The sequence below is a fragment of the Podarcis gaigeae genome, assembly GCF_964106915.1.
Source record: "Podarcis gaigeae genome assembly, chromosome: 6".
Classification (NCBI taxonomy): domain Eukaryota; kingdom Metazoa; phylum Chordata; class Lepidosauria; order Squamata; family Lacertidae; genus Podarcis; species Podarcis gaigeae.
The window spans coordinates 13650018-13666603 of NC_139682.1; the positions used below are offsets into that span (position 1 = coordinate 13650018).

General features: G+C 42.9%; 1 protein-coding gene across 1 annotated transcript in view; it reads left to right on the forward strand.

The window, feature by feature from the left end:
* The first annotated feature begins 1023 nt into the window (after positions 1 to 1023).
* Positions 1024 to 16586, forward strand: part of LOC310846936 (piezo-type mechanosensitive ion channel component 2-like) — a 73069-nt gene continuing 57506 nt past the window's right edge. Inside the window, exons 1-7 of the mRNA XM_083744079.1 lie at positions 1024 to 1079; positions 10766 to 10861; positions 12010 to 12111; positions 12381 to 12423; positions 12637 to 12826; positions 14673 to 14865; positions 15374 to 15587. Of these exons, the coding sequence (XP_083600205.1) occupies positions 1034 to 1079; positions 10766 to 10861; positions 12010 to 12111; positions 12381 to 12423; positions 12637 to 12826; positions 14673 to 14865; positions 15374 to 15587 (884 nt within the window). The 5' untranslated portion in view covers positions 1024 to 1033. The remainder of the gene's footprint in view (positions 1080 to 10765; positions 10862 to 12009; positions 12112 to 12380; positions 12424 to 12636; positions 12827 to 14672; positions 14866 to 15373; positions 15588 to 16586) is intronic.

Sequence of the window (16586 nt, forward strand, 5' to 3'; positions counted from 1 at the left end):
AGGCCTGGGTATCAAATCTACAAGGACCATTTCTCAGTGTGTCATCTAAACCCAGACTTGCAGTTTGTCTCTTGCTCACAACAAGCCACAAGCTGTAACCAAGGTTTGGTTCTCGGTTTACTGCTCTTGGTTTGAAGGGGAGAGACACACGAGTTCAGACATGATGCTAAACCAAACCATCTAATCCAATCCAAATCTTCATTACAGTTATAGATCAGCAGAAGATACCACTAAACTACAGTGGAACCTCGTGTTACGCACCGTCCTCCTTGCGAACGCTTCGGGTTACAAGCTCCGCTAACCTGGAAGTAGATGCTCCTGGTTGCGAACTTCACCCCGGGATGTGAGCGGGAGGCGCCATTAGTGAAAGCGTGCCTCTGGTTATGAATGGTTTTGGCTTAAGAATGGACCTCCGAAACAAATTAAGTTCGTAACGGGAGGTACCACTGTATGGCAAACAACAAACCAGAAACACAAACCAGTCCTATTTTCTGTTTCCTATTTTGGTCAAACAGAGCGTAATGGTGATCTGATCATCCCACTCCATTGATATTCAGAGGTGTCTTACCAATGAAGCTCCGTTTAGCCATCCTGGCTTTTGATCCAGAAATTCAATAGCTGGTTTTTAAATGTATATATTTTTAACATGCAGACACAGTGATGGGAGAAGGTTTCACCTGCTGAGATTGTTCTGCCTTATGCAGGTTTTTAAAGGCACAGGAAGGCAGTTTCAGTTGCAGCCATTATGTTAAGGTGAGACCATCTTAAGTTAAAAATTCTAGCCTCATCCTGTCCCCTTCTCCCCCACCGCCCCCAACTCCTTTAAAGTGCTCAGGTATTTCCTGTCTCTCCAGCAGCTCCAGCTTTCCTTCCCTACAGACAAAGTGGCATGTGTTGTCAGGATCCATACTGTGGTCCCTTTAATAATCTCGGGTTGCCATGGGACTCCTGATATAAACAGGACAGGTTTTCAAAGATAATACTCTGCATAAATGAGGAGCTATGTTCTGTGTGTGAGCATAAGCACCCTCAGATGCATTTCTTTTTAAAAATAACTCCCTGCTGGATATTTTTAGTAGGTGAGATCCTCTGAACCTTTCCTGAACACCCAGATCAATTCTGCTCAATGTGAATTTCCCCCTCCCCTCCCCTCCCCTCCATTTCTGCATTCACTTCTTCCTGTTTGCCTAAGGGGGAAACTTCTCTCAGAGGGATGTATCCAGAAAGCCAGATACTCTCTTTGGCCTTTGTTATCAATTCTTTCTTCCCTGAGTTATCCAGTAAAGGTGGTGGAGGAGGAGGAAGAAGAAGAAGAAGAAGAGGGAATAAGAACCGCAGACAATTTTCCTGACCGATGAGCAACTGCCCAAGAATGGAAACAGATCATAAAAAAGTCTTGTCTAAGGCTGGAAAGCATTCCAGTGATCCGTCGTTAGTATTACTGTAATATGTATAGTAATTGTTCTGAAATAAATGAGGAAGGGTACTGGAAGAAGCAAAGATCATGAGTGTTGAAGCAATGATTCTTCAACATCAACTTCGTTGGACTGGTCATGTTGTGCGGATGCCTGATTATTGCCTTCCAAAGCAACTACTCTATTCTGAACTTAAAAATGGAAAGCGTAATCCTGGTGGTCAACAAAAGAGGTTTAAAGATTGTCTCAAGGCAAATTTTTAAAAATGTAGTATAAACACTAACAATTGGGAAACACTTGCCTGCAAGTGTTCCAATTGGAGAACAGCCTTGACCAAAGGTGTCATGGGCCTTGAAGACACTTGAACTCAGGACACAAGGGAGAAATGTGCTAAGAGGAGGGCACGCTTGGCAAATCCACACCGTGATCAACTCCTGCCCAGAAACCAATGTCCCCACTGTGGAAGGACGTGTGGGTCCAGAATTGGCCTCCACAGTCACTTACGGACTCATTGTTAAAACCGTGTTTATGGAAGACAATCTTACTCGGCTACGAGTGATCGCCGAAGAAGAAGAAGACTATGTAATTGTTCTGAAATAAATGAGGAAGGGGAGAATCATGTATGCCTCCTTGAGCACCTTGGATAAAAGGCGGAATATAACTTAAACAAACAAACAAACAAACAAACAAACAAACAGAAGTTAAATACAGTTAAATAAATAAACGGTATTGATGTTCCTTAAGGGCCAGTCTCACAACCCTGTCTATTTAGTGTGAAGGCTCCAAAGAGTACACAATGTCTGTTCCAAAAGATCACTGACATGGAAATATCTACCTTGGCAGCAACAGTTTCGGTGGAAAGCATCTTTCGATAAAGGAAATGCATATTTAAAAATACCCATCAGCAAAACAGTGCAAGTCATCACATTCACCCTTTGTCAGCCTGAGAAGTATAGCACTTAGGATGTAATTGATATGGAAGGAAAAAGCACATTTCGAAATGGAAAATGAGGGTGCTGGTAATAGCAGCAGATAGAAAGACAGCAAGACAAAGGAGAGGGCGATTTAACTGTCTCTGTGTGGGGAGAGCAAGCACTTAGGGGTGGGGTGGGGGGAAATCCAGCCCAATTCACATTTTAATACGAAGATACTTAATTTGCAGTTTCTGAAACAATGTGTTGGACCAAAACACAGCTATACTTCAAGAAACAGTTCTCACAAAATTAGCTGTACAGTTCTCCAGTCAAATAATGTGTGTGTGAGTACATATATTAGTGAAAATAAAATACAGAAAGGCATTATCTTGGGCAAAATTGTGTGCAGAAATTAGGGAAAATGCACCCCAAAATGCTGACTGGTTCTTGTGATGATGCAGAAATGTGATGAACTGAACTTAAGAACAGAAAAAAGAGAAAGCGAGAGAAGCAAAAACTGACCGATTTAGCCATCCTTTACTACACTCCTTCACTGAGAAATAGAAGCAGGCAACCGAGAGCCTGAAATGCAATTTTGATCATTACTGGTGCCTCACCAGGCTCAGAAGATGACAATGTGGGGGTTCAGCATCAGCAAAGGGGAAGTAATGTGCCTTTTCTACCTTTGTGTTGATCATCTACCGCAAGTCTGGGGAGGAGAATGTGTAGCTCCCATACGTTGTTGGGTTCCAACTCCCATCAGCCCCAGCTACAGCCAATGGTCAGGGATGATGAGAACTGTAGTCTAGCAATGTCTTGAGGGTTGCAACTTCCCCTTTCTTGCTCTAAGTGCCCATGACAGTTGCCAGAAGGAGGGCAAACATGTTGCTTTCACCATCCTGTCATTCTCCTCTGTTTTCTGACCTTAGGAGTGACATGCGGCAGCCTGGGATACCTCCACCGCTCACTGGGCTTAGGATACAGAGGGTTCATCCACACTTCTGTTTGCCCCACACCTAGAAAGCACAGGGTTGTGTGGTTTGCCACAGGTCTTGGCGGTTTTGCCTTTGCCTCATCACTTTCCCCTGGAAAACTCGCTCTCTAGTGCTAAATTGGAACAGACAGCAATCCATGGGAAACCCAAGCGCTGTTTGTTCCGATTAAGCACAAAACCATGGGCTTCCCCAGGGAGGGCAAACAGGCATGTGGATGAACCCTGTGTGTTGAATTACCATTGCAAGAGATAAGATGTTAGAGGTTGTATTCAGCCTAGCTTTTACTCAATAGTAGCTCAATATCAGAAAACACTTGCCTGTGAGCGCTCCAATTGGAGAGCAGACTTTACCAAAGGTGTCATGGACTTTGAAGACACACAAACTCAGGACGCAAGAGAGAAACGTGCTAAGAGGAAGGCATGCTTGGCAAATCCACACTGTGATCAACTCCCAATGTCCCCACTGTGGAAGGATGTATAGAATCCAGAATTGGCCTCCACAGTTACTTACGGAGTCATTGTTAAAACCGTGTTTATGGAAGACAATATTACTCGGCTACGAGCGATCGCCAAAGAAGAAGATCAGAAAACATACTTTAAAAGATTGCTGGAAAAGGTCTTCACTAGGTACTGGAAAGTCAACAGGATGCGGGGGAGGGGCCTGTTCTCATCTGGGAGGGAGTTTCAGAGAATTGGGTCCACGATACTGAACACACAGCTCCAGGTGCATATAAATTGAGCATCTGTACCCTGGGAGATTCTCCCAGAGAAATCAGAGATAGGGCAGGGGAGATGCAAGGAATTGATCAGTTCTTAGGGTATCCTGGATTAAGGGCTTGTAAATTAATGCAAGAACCTTGAACTTGTCCTGGCAACATATGGGCAGACCCTGCAAGCTTTTAAGCACTGGACGAATGTCCTGTCTACTGTGCCATTTATTTGTTTATTAAATTTAGATACTGCTCTTCATCCGAGGAGCGTAGGATGGTTTACAGCAGGCTTCCTCAACCTTGCCTTCCAGATGTTTTGAGACTACAGTTCCCATCATCCCTGACCACTGGTCCTGCTAGCTAGGGATCATGGGAGTTATAGGCCAAAAACATCTGGAGGGCTGAGGTTGAGGAAGCCTGGTTTACAGTATAAAAAGACAAAAACACATATCGTAACATGACATAACACAACATAACAGCAGAAGAACAGATAAATCAACACACACACACACACACACACACACACTCCGTATAAAAGAGCATAGATTGTTTAATTCAGGCATAGGCAGACTCCGGCCCTCCAGCACTGGTCCTGTTAGCTGGGGATAATGGGAATTGTAGTCCCAAACATCTGACAATAAACAACCTTGCTTTTATCTCAACAGAGTTTCATAACTTCTTTGGACTTCCTCACATCTCCCGCTGCCATTTTCATCATCATAAATTTTTTCCATGCAATTTATCATCTAGTTTGCAAATTTTATAACCGCTTATTTAAATATAGTCCTCTGCAAATTTATTTCTCTTAATCTCACTTTACATCCCATTCCAATCCGATTTTGTGGTGGCCAATTATTTATGATCAAACATCCTACTTAACTTTCCACCAAATCACAATATTTTTGTAAATAAGTCTTAAATTTCCTCCAATCTTCTTCAACCCTCTCTTCTCCCAGGTCTCGAATTCTGCCAGTCATCTCAGCCAGTTGCATATAGTCCATCAGCTGCATCTGCCATTCTTCCAGCGTGGGTAGATCTTGAGTTTTCCACTTCTTAGTGATAAGTATCCTTGCTGCTGCTGTTGCGTACAAAAAGAATGTTCGATCCTTCTTTGGCACCATCTGGCCGACAATGCCCAAGAGGAAGGCCTCTGGTTTCTTAAGGAAGGTATACTTAAATACCTTTTTCAGCTCATTATATATCATTTCCCAGAAGACCTTCACCCTGGGACAAGTCCACCAGAGGTGAAAGAATGTTCCTTCATTTTCCTTACATTTCCAACATTTATTGTCTGGCACATGGCATATTTTGGCAAGTTTAACTGGGGTCATGTACCACCTATATATCATTTTCATTACATTTTCCTTCAGAGCATTACATGCCGTGAAGTTCATCCCCGTGGTCCACAACCTTTCCCAATCCTCAAACATAATATTATGCCCAATATCCTGTGCCCACTTTATCATGGCCGACTTAACCATTTCATCTTGTGTATTCCATTTCAACAGCAAGTTATACATTCTTGAGAGTACTTTGGTCTTAGGTTCTAACAATTCTGTTTCCAACTTCGATTTCTCCACCTGGAATCCTAACTTTTTATCGTTTTTAAAAATTTCTTGGATCTGAGCGTAGTGTAACCAGTCTCGCACTTTGTCTTTCATTTTTTCCAAACTCTGCAATTTCCAATTATTACCCTCTTTCTCTATTATTTCCCAATATTTCGGCCATTTGGCCTCCATATTGGGTCTTTTTCGGGCCTTGGCCTCCAGAGGTGATAGCCATCTTGGAGTTTTATTTTCCAATAGGTCTTTGTATTTTGTCCAGACATTAAACACTGCTTTCCTGACAATATGATTCTTAAAGGCCTTATTGATCTTAACTTTATCATACCATAAGTATGCATGCCAACCAAATGCATTGTTAAAACCTTCCAGATCTAAAACATCAGTGTCCTCTAGAAATAGCCAGTCTTTTAGCCAGCAGAAAGCTGCGGCTTCATAGTACAACCTTAAGTCTGGCAGGGCAAAGCCCCCTCTTTCTTTCGCATCAGTTAATATCTTAAACTTAATTCTGGGCTTTTTGCCCTGCCAGACAAATTTAGAAATATCTCTCTGCCACTTCCTGAAACACTCCGTCTTGTCCACAATTTGCAATGTTTGAAACAAAAACAACATCTTAGGCAATACATTCATCTTAATAGCAGCAATTCGGCCTAGCAAAGAAAGCTTCAATTTTGACCAACTGTCCAAGTCTCTCTTAATTTCAGACCAACATTTTTCATAATTGTCCTTAAATAGACTCAGATTTTTTGCTGTTATGTTTACCCCTAGGTACTTTACTTTTTTAACCACAGTTAGTTCTGTTTCTCTCTGAAACCGTTCTGACTCTGCATCTGTCAAGTTTTTTCCCAACACCTTAGTTTTCTGTTTATTTAGTTTGAAGCCCGCTACCCGACCAAAGTCCTGAATCAATTGTAACACTCTTTTTGTGCTAGATTCTGGCTCTTGCAATGTCAAAACAAGGTCATCTGCAAAAGCTTTAAGTTTATATTGTTTCGCTCCGATCTGAATCCCTTGCACCAACCGGTCCCCTCTAATCAAGTTCAAGAGCACCTCCAGGACAGAAATAAACAACAAGGGGGAAATCGGGCAGCCTTGTCGTGTCCCTTTTTCAATCTTAAACTCTTCTGTAACCACATTGTTAACTATCAGTTTTGCCTTTTGTTCTGAGTAAATCGCATCAATCCCATTTTCAAAACCCCGCCCCACTCCCATTTCTTTTAAATTCCCCTTCATAAATTTCCAAGAGATGTTATCGAAGGCCTTCTCCGCGTCTATAAAAATTAAAACTGCTTTAGTGTTAATATTTGTTTGCAAAAGTTCCAAAATGTCAATAATGTTCCTTGTATTAGCAAACAAGTGTCTTCCTGGGAGAAAGCCTGCCTGGTCTTTATGAATTATCTCATTTAAAACTCTTTTGAGTCTTCCTGCCAAAACGTCAGTAGTCCCAAACATCTGGAGGGCCGGAGTTTGCCTATGCCTGGCTTAATTAGCCAAAGGCCTGGGAGAAGAAGAATGCTTTGTCTGCAGCTAAAGATATGTAATGAAGACTACGCTGAAATGGTAAAACTAACAGGAAGAATTAGAAATCAGGAAGAATCAATTGTTAATAAAGAATGGGGAAAATATATACAGTAATTTATTTGAAAAACTATTGTAAATAATTAAATTAATTGGCAGGATTGATTTAAAACTTGTGGTTAAAAATTTGAACTAAGGAATATTCAAGGATTTTTAAATAACTAGAATTATAAAGGAGATGGAGGAGAAAAAAAATATAACATAAGGATCCATAAAGGAGGGGAGGGAAGTCAAAGGGGGTATATATATATATAGAGAGAGAGAGAGAGAGAGAGAGAAAGAGATAGGTAGATAGTTTTCTATTTTTATTTGATGTTTGTAAAATGAAAATTCAAAATATTTTTTTTAAAAAATAAAAAAATGAAAGTGCCATATAAGACTCCCAGGGGAGAGCATTTGACAAACAGGGAGCCACTGCAGAAAAGACCCTGTTCTTGTGTTGTCACCCTTCAGACCTCTCATGGAGCAGACACACAAAAAGGGGCTTCAGGTGATGACTGCAAGGTCTGGGGCAGTTCATATGGGTAGAGGTGGTCTTTGAGTTATTGTGGTTGTGAGCCATTTAAGGCTTTACGTACACTTACCAGGGACGATTGTTAACATATTTTGCATCAGATTAACATTTACGAAGTGGATGGAGACTTTCAACAAACAACCTCATCACGTGCCAGCAAGACCCTTCGTGGTTTGCAACTAAAACACAGCTTGGAACTAAAGCTTTGTGATCATTCCTGAGAGTTATACATTCAGTGGCTAAAGGAGTTTCACACCGAAGGAAAAAGCAACAACAGATCAAATTCCTAACTGCTGATTGAAGGCTGATTCTCTTCTGACGGGTTACTTTGATCTGGAAAACAGACAAGTAAGGGAAACTTGGGGAAGGAGATGGATGCCTGAAAGCCAAGCACCAACCTACTTGCTCAGCTGCAAAGGAAAATTAGGATTCAAGTGTGTGGGAGGGGGGAGGAGGAGAAAACCCAGGTAGATCAATACTTCCCATTTTACAGAACATGAAGATTACTGGAGATTCACCAGTTTTCGTATTACTTTTTGTAAAAAATTAATACAGAGCCATTGATTGGTAGGCTGACCATATTTGGAATGAGAGTTTAAAAGCTCGGCGCAGTTTCCTTTAGCCATTGGGTCAGAAGGCTGGGGCAGTAGCTGCAACCTACTTTGCTGATATCCCAGTCCTGATGCTGGACAGAGGAGACCATGGCAAATAGTTTAGCCTGTGGGTTAATTTTCAGATTAGGTCTGTCACTCCCCTTGGCAGCAGGTAAGACATTTCCACTTATGCCTTAAAGACTTTATGTTGCATCGTGTTTATAAGGGAAATAAGAGAGTGCAAGGAAATGAAATTTCACTAATTCAGCGGACTTGCATCAGGAATGAAACTGAACAACTTAGGTCAGTTGAATGCAATTCAACCAACTGCACACAATCCCACCTAAAGGTGAGCAGTTTTTAAACTGATGCAAATGCACGTACTTAAGTCTCTCCCGCAGAAATCAGTGAGAGTTAAAAGTGCTCAGCTTTGTCTGGACTGCATCCATTGCATTAATTAAATTGATATTGTAGTTTTGCGTTGCTTGCTTTGTAATTATTTGCAGAGGGGAGATTTATTTATTTTCAATCACTGTAGTTCACACATTTATGGGATGTGGCTTCTTGTGCTTTAAAAGTTTCTGATAGCCGATGTGTAAGAATGCCTAGAGGATTAAATGTTTCGGAGAAGAACATTCTATGGTGTTACATTGGATCCAGAAACCGTAGTTGTCGACTAGCCAGGGCTGTAGGGCTGCTGCTATCCAAGCAGAAGGTCCCATTGAACGGCTTTTGTGCTCTGCTGCCGCCGCAAAATAGAACCCTGCTATACGTAGCTGCTATGGCATTAAAATAAATAACTAAACAAATCATATCAATTGGACTCATGTATTCCTTTGGAAAGAAATCAGACACGCTACAGATTTTTCCTTTGGAAAGAAATCAGACACGCTACAATTTTTTACAGAAAAATTGCACAGCCATTTTAGCAGAAGGAAGTAGGTGTGCTGCTTTATATGTTAGGTGAGCAAGCAATTCATAATGTCATGCTGGGCTAAGACAAACAGGACATCAGACAATTGCTGCTGTTGCTGCATTCCTATATAGACTTACCTGAAAGTAAGGGCTCTCTGGACTTCCTTCTGCACTGGGCTTCCCAGGCACAGCTCCACACTTTATAGCTTTGCATCTGAGCAGTTTATTTTTGTCCTGACACTTCCCCGGGGAAAACCCGCATTTTACTGCTGAACCGGTGCAAACAGCAATCTGCAGAATGAGCCAGTCTCACTGTGTTCAGCGGGATTTACTCGCATGTAAAGCATTAAGTTGCAGCCTTGCAGAAAGTTGTAGCCAATGTTTAAAGGACCGGCAAGCTCCAGCCATACTGTTTGGGATGGACTCTTAAACTCAGTGTCGTGCTTCAAGGCTCATGTTGGGCAAAAGCGCTCAGAGAGGGGCCATCGTTCAGTGGTAGACAGACCTGTGGAGAGGGGCGGGAAGCCAAATACACTTGCCCCTTGCCTCAAAGGGCTAAGCTGGCTGGGAGCCCCCACCGGGGACTAGCTGCTTTTTGATTTGAGTTTATAACTTTATTCCAGCAATACTCCCGACCCAGGCCTCAGGGAAGCTCTGCATGGCTCTTTGTGTACAGCACAAGGCTCTACCAACATTCCTTCAATGAAAATAGGGATGTCCTGTTTTATTTATTATTATTATTATTATTATTATTAGTAGTAGTAGTAGTAGTAGTAGTAGTATTACAGTGGTAATAAGAATTTAATTTGTTCGGGAGATCCGTTCTTAATCTGAAACTGTTCTTAACCTGAGTACCACTTTAGCTAATGGGGCCTCCTGCTGCCACCACATGATTTTTGTTCTCATCCTGAAGCAAAGTTCTTAACCCAAGGTACTATATCTGTGTTAGCGGAGTCTGTAACCTGAAGCGTCTGTAACCTGAAGCGTCTGTAACCCGAGGTACCACTGTATTATTATTTATACCCTGCCCATCTGACTGGGTTGCTCCAGCTGCCCTGGGCAGCTTCCAACATATATTAAAAAACATTATAAAACATTATAAAACTTTCCTATACAGGGCTACCATAAGATGTCTTCTAAATTTGCATAGTTACTTATCTCCTTGGCTCTGGGATTGCATAACTCCATACCCTCCAACATTGCTCCGATGAAAATAGGGACGTCCTGAGGGAAAGGGGGACATTCCAGGATCAAATCAGAAACCAGGATGGCTTCAGAAAATTTGGGACTGTCCCTGGAAAATAGGGGCACTTGGAGGGTCTGCAAGGCTGGCATTCAGAAGGTCTCATGTTCAGTTTCTGGCACTTCCAGTTAAAAGGATTAGATAGCAAGAGATGGGCAGATTTCTGCCTGAGATCCCAGAGAGCCACTCCTACTCAAATATTGAGCTAGATGTACAAACAGCCTGACTTGGAACAAGGAAGCTTCCTATTTATTAAATGGTAAGCTGGAGGCTTTCTTGCATCTCATGCTGAGGATTTTCTTATGTAACGCTCGGTTGTTTCCCTAGCTATAGGTTTCAGATACAATGGGCTTTCTGTGGTCTATCTCTTCTTCTTGCTGCTCCTGCCGCTGTTCCCCAAACCAAATGCTGTCACCATGAAAGGTAGGCAAATTGCTGAAAGTTTCAGATCAAGGGTGGGGAGCTCTTCTAAGTGCTAATTGTTGGTGTTACGTACTGAAGTTCTCACCCTGGGCCAGCAGGGGGATACTGTATATAGTTTTTACTCAGGTCCCCATATGCAAATAAGGGATCGAAAGTGACGTTCAGTGATTGGATAGTTACAGAAAGTTGTTACAGTTACGTTGTACTGGAGCTCTATATAAGTAGGCTAACTGAACCCTTCAGTTCAGTTCTGTTCTGGCCTGTGAATAATAAAGAGCTGTTTGAAGAATCACTGTGTTGTCTGATATGTTCACCCACAACTTAACAGTTAACAGGCAGTTTGAAGGCCCTCATTGCACTCCCTTCCTGGGGTTATTCATCTTTAAACCCAGTACTATTTTTCTAGAAAAAGAGGTGCTGGAACTCGCCATGAAGGCCTCCCTTCTTCTCTTATAATGGCAATGGCGCCCACCTGAGAGGTGCCAGAACTGAGTTCCAGCGGCTGAAAAATAGCCCTGTTTAAACCATTATTATTATTATTATTTATTAGATTTGTATATACCCACATGTCTCAGGGCGGTTCACAATATAAAAACACAAAATACATAATCAAAAAACAAACAAACCAAGAATACTTGTTCCAGACAGGCAGCTCTTCAAAGAGAGGACATCTTCAATCAGAGGACTGTACTCCATGAAGTAGGGACACAGCCACGCTAGTGGGGCCAACACAAAACGTTTTGATGCCCTCCCTCCATTTCCACATACAGAGAGGCCTACCAGAGTGGCATTTGAATTTTGCTTGAGCACTGGTGATAGGACAGAATTCTCTACCTCCCCTGAGAAGAAAGATCTAGCTTAGAGGGTGCACACATAGCTCTGCCCACCCTCAACATTTTGCTGCCACTCTTGGTACCCCAGTGTCTGCCACCTGAGGTGGCCACTTCACTCTGCCTAACGGTAGGACCGGCCTGTACCCTAAGAACTTGCAAAAGTTCCTGGAGTGGAGTTCCATACCCTCCAACATTTCTCCGTTTCCCCTCAAAAAATGCCACCAGAAAAGGCAGAGGTGGCCTTTTAAATTTTCCTATGCTCTCTCTTTTGGTGGTGGGGTCCATGAAAATAAAGTCTACATTTTTATTTTTCAGGGTCCACTGGGCAGATGCTTAGCGCGATCACCTACACTAGCTTCATTTTCCTTGCGGTTCAAGCAGCTTTTCAGATTGTTTTCTATTACCTACCACCTAATGGTAATGTCTGCTCAACATCATATAGGAATGATTTAAGAAAGATGCTATTGCAATATTCTGCCCATCTGTAATTTGCAGCAACTGGGAAGTTAGGTTTTTGCATTTTACATTTGCCTGTGTTGAATTGTGTTCCCCATTTTAATACCCATTCACCCAGTTTAGATTAGAGAGATGCTTTTGTTTCTACCACCCTGAACAATGTGCTATCATCAGCAAACTTGACCACCCCACTGAGTCTATAACTATGGTTCTTTTCCTTTTTAAAAAAGATTTCTTATGGGAGAAAGTGCTGTGCCACTTTGGTTTTCCGAGGTAAGACTTAATTTTTATCTTACGTTTTCATTTTTATGCATTGCATATTGATTAACTATTGTACACCATGTTGGAGGAACTTTGTGGATGGGGGCATGTTTCCCCAAAGTGATATCTAAACAAGATACGGAGCACTGAATGTGTGGCAGATTCAGGGAACTTTGCCCTTCTTGAATGCAAAGCCTTTAACCCTGTGCACCTTCTTTTCTTTAGGTTTAGCAATCTCAATGCTTGGAACATCATTTGTCTTTTGGCTCCTGATATTGGAATGTTTCTCACCAGTCTCACAATCACACAACTTTGCAAGAAGATGGTCAAGCTTCTCAACCGAAAAGCCCAGCTTCATCCAAGGAACCAAGACCTGTTTCCTTGCAATGAAGAAGAAGAGATGGAAGAGGAAATGGTAATTATGTAGACCTGCGTTCAAATTTCTTGGCCTTGTAGCATATGAATAAGGATTGCAAGGGGGAAGAACAAGTGCTTTCCCTTTTTATTATTATTTTGAGTTATTATGTAATATGAGAAACAAAACCCAGCAGAAACATACATAATATATAAATGCATTTACACAACACATTAAATGCATAAATGAATTATGGGCTAGATTAAGCATACCACTCTTCAAATATTTCATTTCTGAGCTAACAATAGACCAAGGTTTAAACAATTTAAATAGTTTTTTCTATCTGCTTAGTGGGAGAAACCCTAACTATATACATATGTTCTTAAGCTAAATTTCAGAAAAGGGCAACCAAAATGATCCAGGGTTAGGAGCAATTCACCTACGGAGAAAAATTATAATATTTGGGACTTTTTGGTTTAGAAAAAAAAGACAAGTAAGGGGGGATGTGATAGAGGTGCATAAGAAAGTGGTAAAGGGTGCATATTTTCCACCCTCTTTCGTAATTCTGGAACAATGCTGAATGTTAGAAGATTCAGGGCAGACGAAAGACTTCACGCAGCACATGGTAAATTTGCTCTCACCTGATATAGGGATGGCCACAAGTTTGGCGGACTTTAAAAAGAGGATTAGGCAAAATATATGGAGGATAATGTTTTTGATGGCTACTAGGAATGAAGGAAGGGACTGATCGTAAGGTCGGAGGTTCAAAAGCACCCCTAAGTGCAAGTAGATAAATAGGTACCGCTTTATAGCGGGAAGGTAAGCGGCGTTTCCGTGTGCGGCGCTGGTGCTGGCTTGCCAGTGCAGCTTAGTCACACTGGCCACGTGACCCGGAAGTGTCTTCAGACGGCGCCGGCTCCTGGCCTCTTGAGCGAGATGAGCGCGCAACCCTAGAGTCGTTCACGACTGGCCCGTACGGGCAGGGGTACCCTAGGAATGAAGGAACTGCCTACACTGCCAGAGGCTGAACATTTTCCAGTTCCTGGGAATCACATGTGGGGAGAGAGCGATCACAAATCCTCTTGCATACATCAGGTTCACCACTGGGAGAACAGGATGCTAGACTATCTAGTCTTTGGTCTGCTCCAGCAGGACTATGTTATTAGATTATAGTACATTTCCTCTCCCCACACTACCTATTTCTGGATCACATCAGCTGCTGGATGTATTGAAACAAAGGGATTGTTACTAGGAGAGGACATAGAAGGGTGTCTCCCACATATGGTCGACCACTGGGAGAACAGGATGCTAGGCTACATAGACCTGCAGGGATCTTCTTAAGCTCCCGAGTTATGATGTGTGCTTTCCTTTATCCCTCTCAGCAGGGACAACCAGTTGGAATGCATTAATCTTGCACGATGAGCCGCAGACTGAGAAATATTTAATTATGGATTATTTGCACCGACTTCCAGGCTTTGTATTCTGAGCTTTCATATCTTTGTCTTCAGCGAGGTTGCTCATTCATTAGGCTGAAGCATGACATAAACCGGGTTGCAAAAGACTCAGGATGAGCTTATCTCTCTTCTAGCAATCGCCTTCATCTATTTAGGGACATCGAACACTTTGGCAGTTTGAAGAACAACCGTGATAACTAGGTGAAACAGCATTGTGGGCACACCATGCTTTTGTTCCAAGTGAACCATCGAAGGGATTGCTAGAGTATCAGAACAATATCCGTGCTGCAGGACAAAATACTTACATTATGATGTCTCAGAACCAGAGACATTATTAGCGGGCAGTCAAGTGGGCCTAACTCCCAAGATTTTTGCTCTGGGCCCCAGATCTCTACTGACTGAGCTATCCCAGCTATGAATTGATTCTTATTTCATTGTTTCTGGATCTGCAGGAATCTGAAGCAGAAACTGACAATACTGATGACGAGGAAATGGAAGGTTCACCTGGGCAGGATAATCTGGAGAACGGCCAACAAAGATTCCTTCTGAAACTCACTTTGTTCCTAGCGGCCTTGAGGATCCTTTGTGAAGGTCTATTCAGCAGTGCTGGAAAATTGGCCGTCGTGCTTCTGTTGGGCTTAGCAGGTAGAAACGTTCTGCACTATTTTACTGTGCGTTTCATGACTGACAGCTGAATGGCTGAACTGGACTCTACTGAGGGGGGGGGGGAGTAATGCAAGGTGATGTGTGTCAGTCTCCACCTGTGACATTTCCCTCCCTGATGGGCCATTCAGATGTGCAAGTTGTCTCTCAAGAGTTCTCCAGTGCATGCATGCTCCTCTAGTAATATTCTCCGGTTTTTATCAACAAATGTTTAATATGTGAGAGGGACTGCAGCTTCCTGTTCTAAATTGTCGTAAGTCTGCCAGAGACAAAGGATGCATACATTTAAAGCATATGACTTCCCCTAAAGAATCCCAAGAACTATAGTTTACCCCTCATAGAACTGAAATTCCCTCCCACCCCTTAACAGATGACATTGCCCATGATTCTTTGGGAGAATTACATGCACTTTAAATGCATGCTGCATACGCAGCCAAACCCAGTTTTCCATGCATACCTGAAATTTTGCATTTCGTTTCTTTATCCATAGGCATCATCCTACCTTCGGCAACTTCTGCAGTTTATTTCTTCATCTTCCTAGGCCTGTGCTCCTGGTGGTCTTGCCATCGGCCAATCAGCCCAGTTGCCTTCAACAGTTTGTGTGTTTTGGTTGCAATATTCAGTGCAGGGCACCTAGGTGCTTTTTACCTGTACCAGCTGCCGTACTTCCAGGACCTGGTTCCTCCTGAAGACATTTATGCCAGGTAAAAAGATCAAACTCACATGCTGAAGAAGATGGTATGTAAGAGAAAGCACAGCAGACCTTGGTTCCGGTTAAGAACTGATGATTATATGCACTAGTGTTCCCTCCAGTTATAACCAATCAAAAAAATAAGAGCCCTCCTGGATTAAACCATCAAGTCCAGCATCATGTTCTCACAGGTGGTTATGGAAAACTCAGAGCACAACAGCACTCTTCCTACTTGTGCCTCTCAGAAACTAGTACACAGGGCCATGCTGCCTCTGATGATGAAGATAGAACATAGGCTTATCTGCCATGATTCTCCCTCCCCCTGCATCTCCCCACTCCGCACATTGTTCCGAAGGGTCCCCCAGCCCCCTGGAACAGATTAGGGGGCAGCTGCAAGGAAAAGGTGGAATCAGCGTAGATGTCTTCTAAAAGTCTGGTAGTTGTTCTTCTCTTTGACACCTGGTGGGAGGGCGTTCCACAGGGCGGGCGCCACTACCGAGAAGGCCCTCTGCCTGGTTCCCTGTAACTTGGCTTCTCACAGCGAGGGAACCACCAGAAGGCCCTCGGCGCTAGACCTCAGTGTCCGGGCAGAACAATGGGGGTGGAAATGTTCCTTCAGGTATACTGGACCTAGGCCATTTAGGGCCTTAAAGGTCGGCACCAACACTTTGAATTGTGCTTGGAAACATACTGGGAGCCAGTGTAGGTCTTTCAAGACTGGTGTTATATGGTCCTGGCAGCCACTCCCAGTCACCAGTCTAGCTGCCGCATTCTGCATTAGTTGTAGTTTCCAGGTCACCTTCAAATGTAGCCCCACGTAGAGCACATTGCAGTAGTCCAAGCGGGAGATAACTAGAGCATGCACCACTCTGGCAAGACAGTTTGCGGGCAGATAGGGTCTCAGCCTGCGTACCAGATGGACCTGTAAACAGCTGTCCTGGACACAGCATAAATAATTTCCCTCCCTATTTTGCTGGTGGAAGCCTCCCTCTGTTGGATCAAAGTGCCTTTC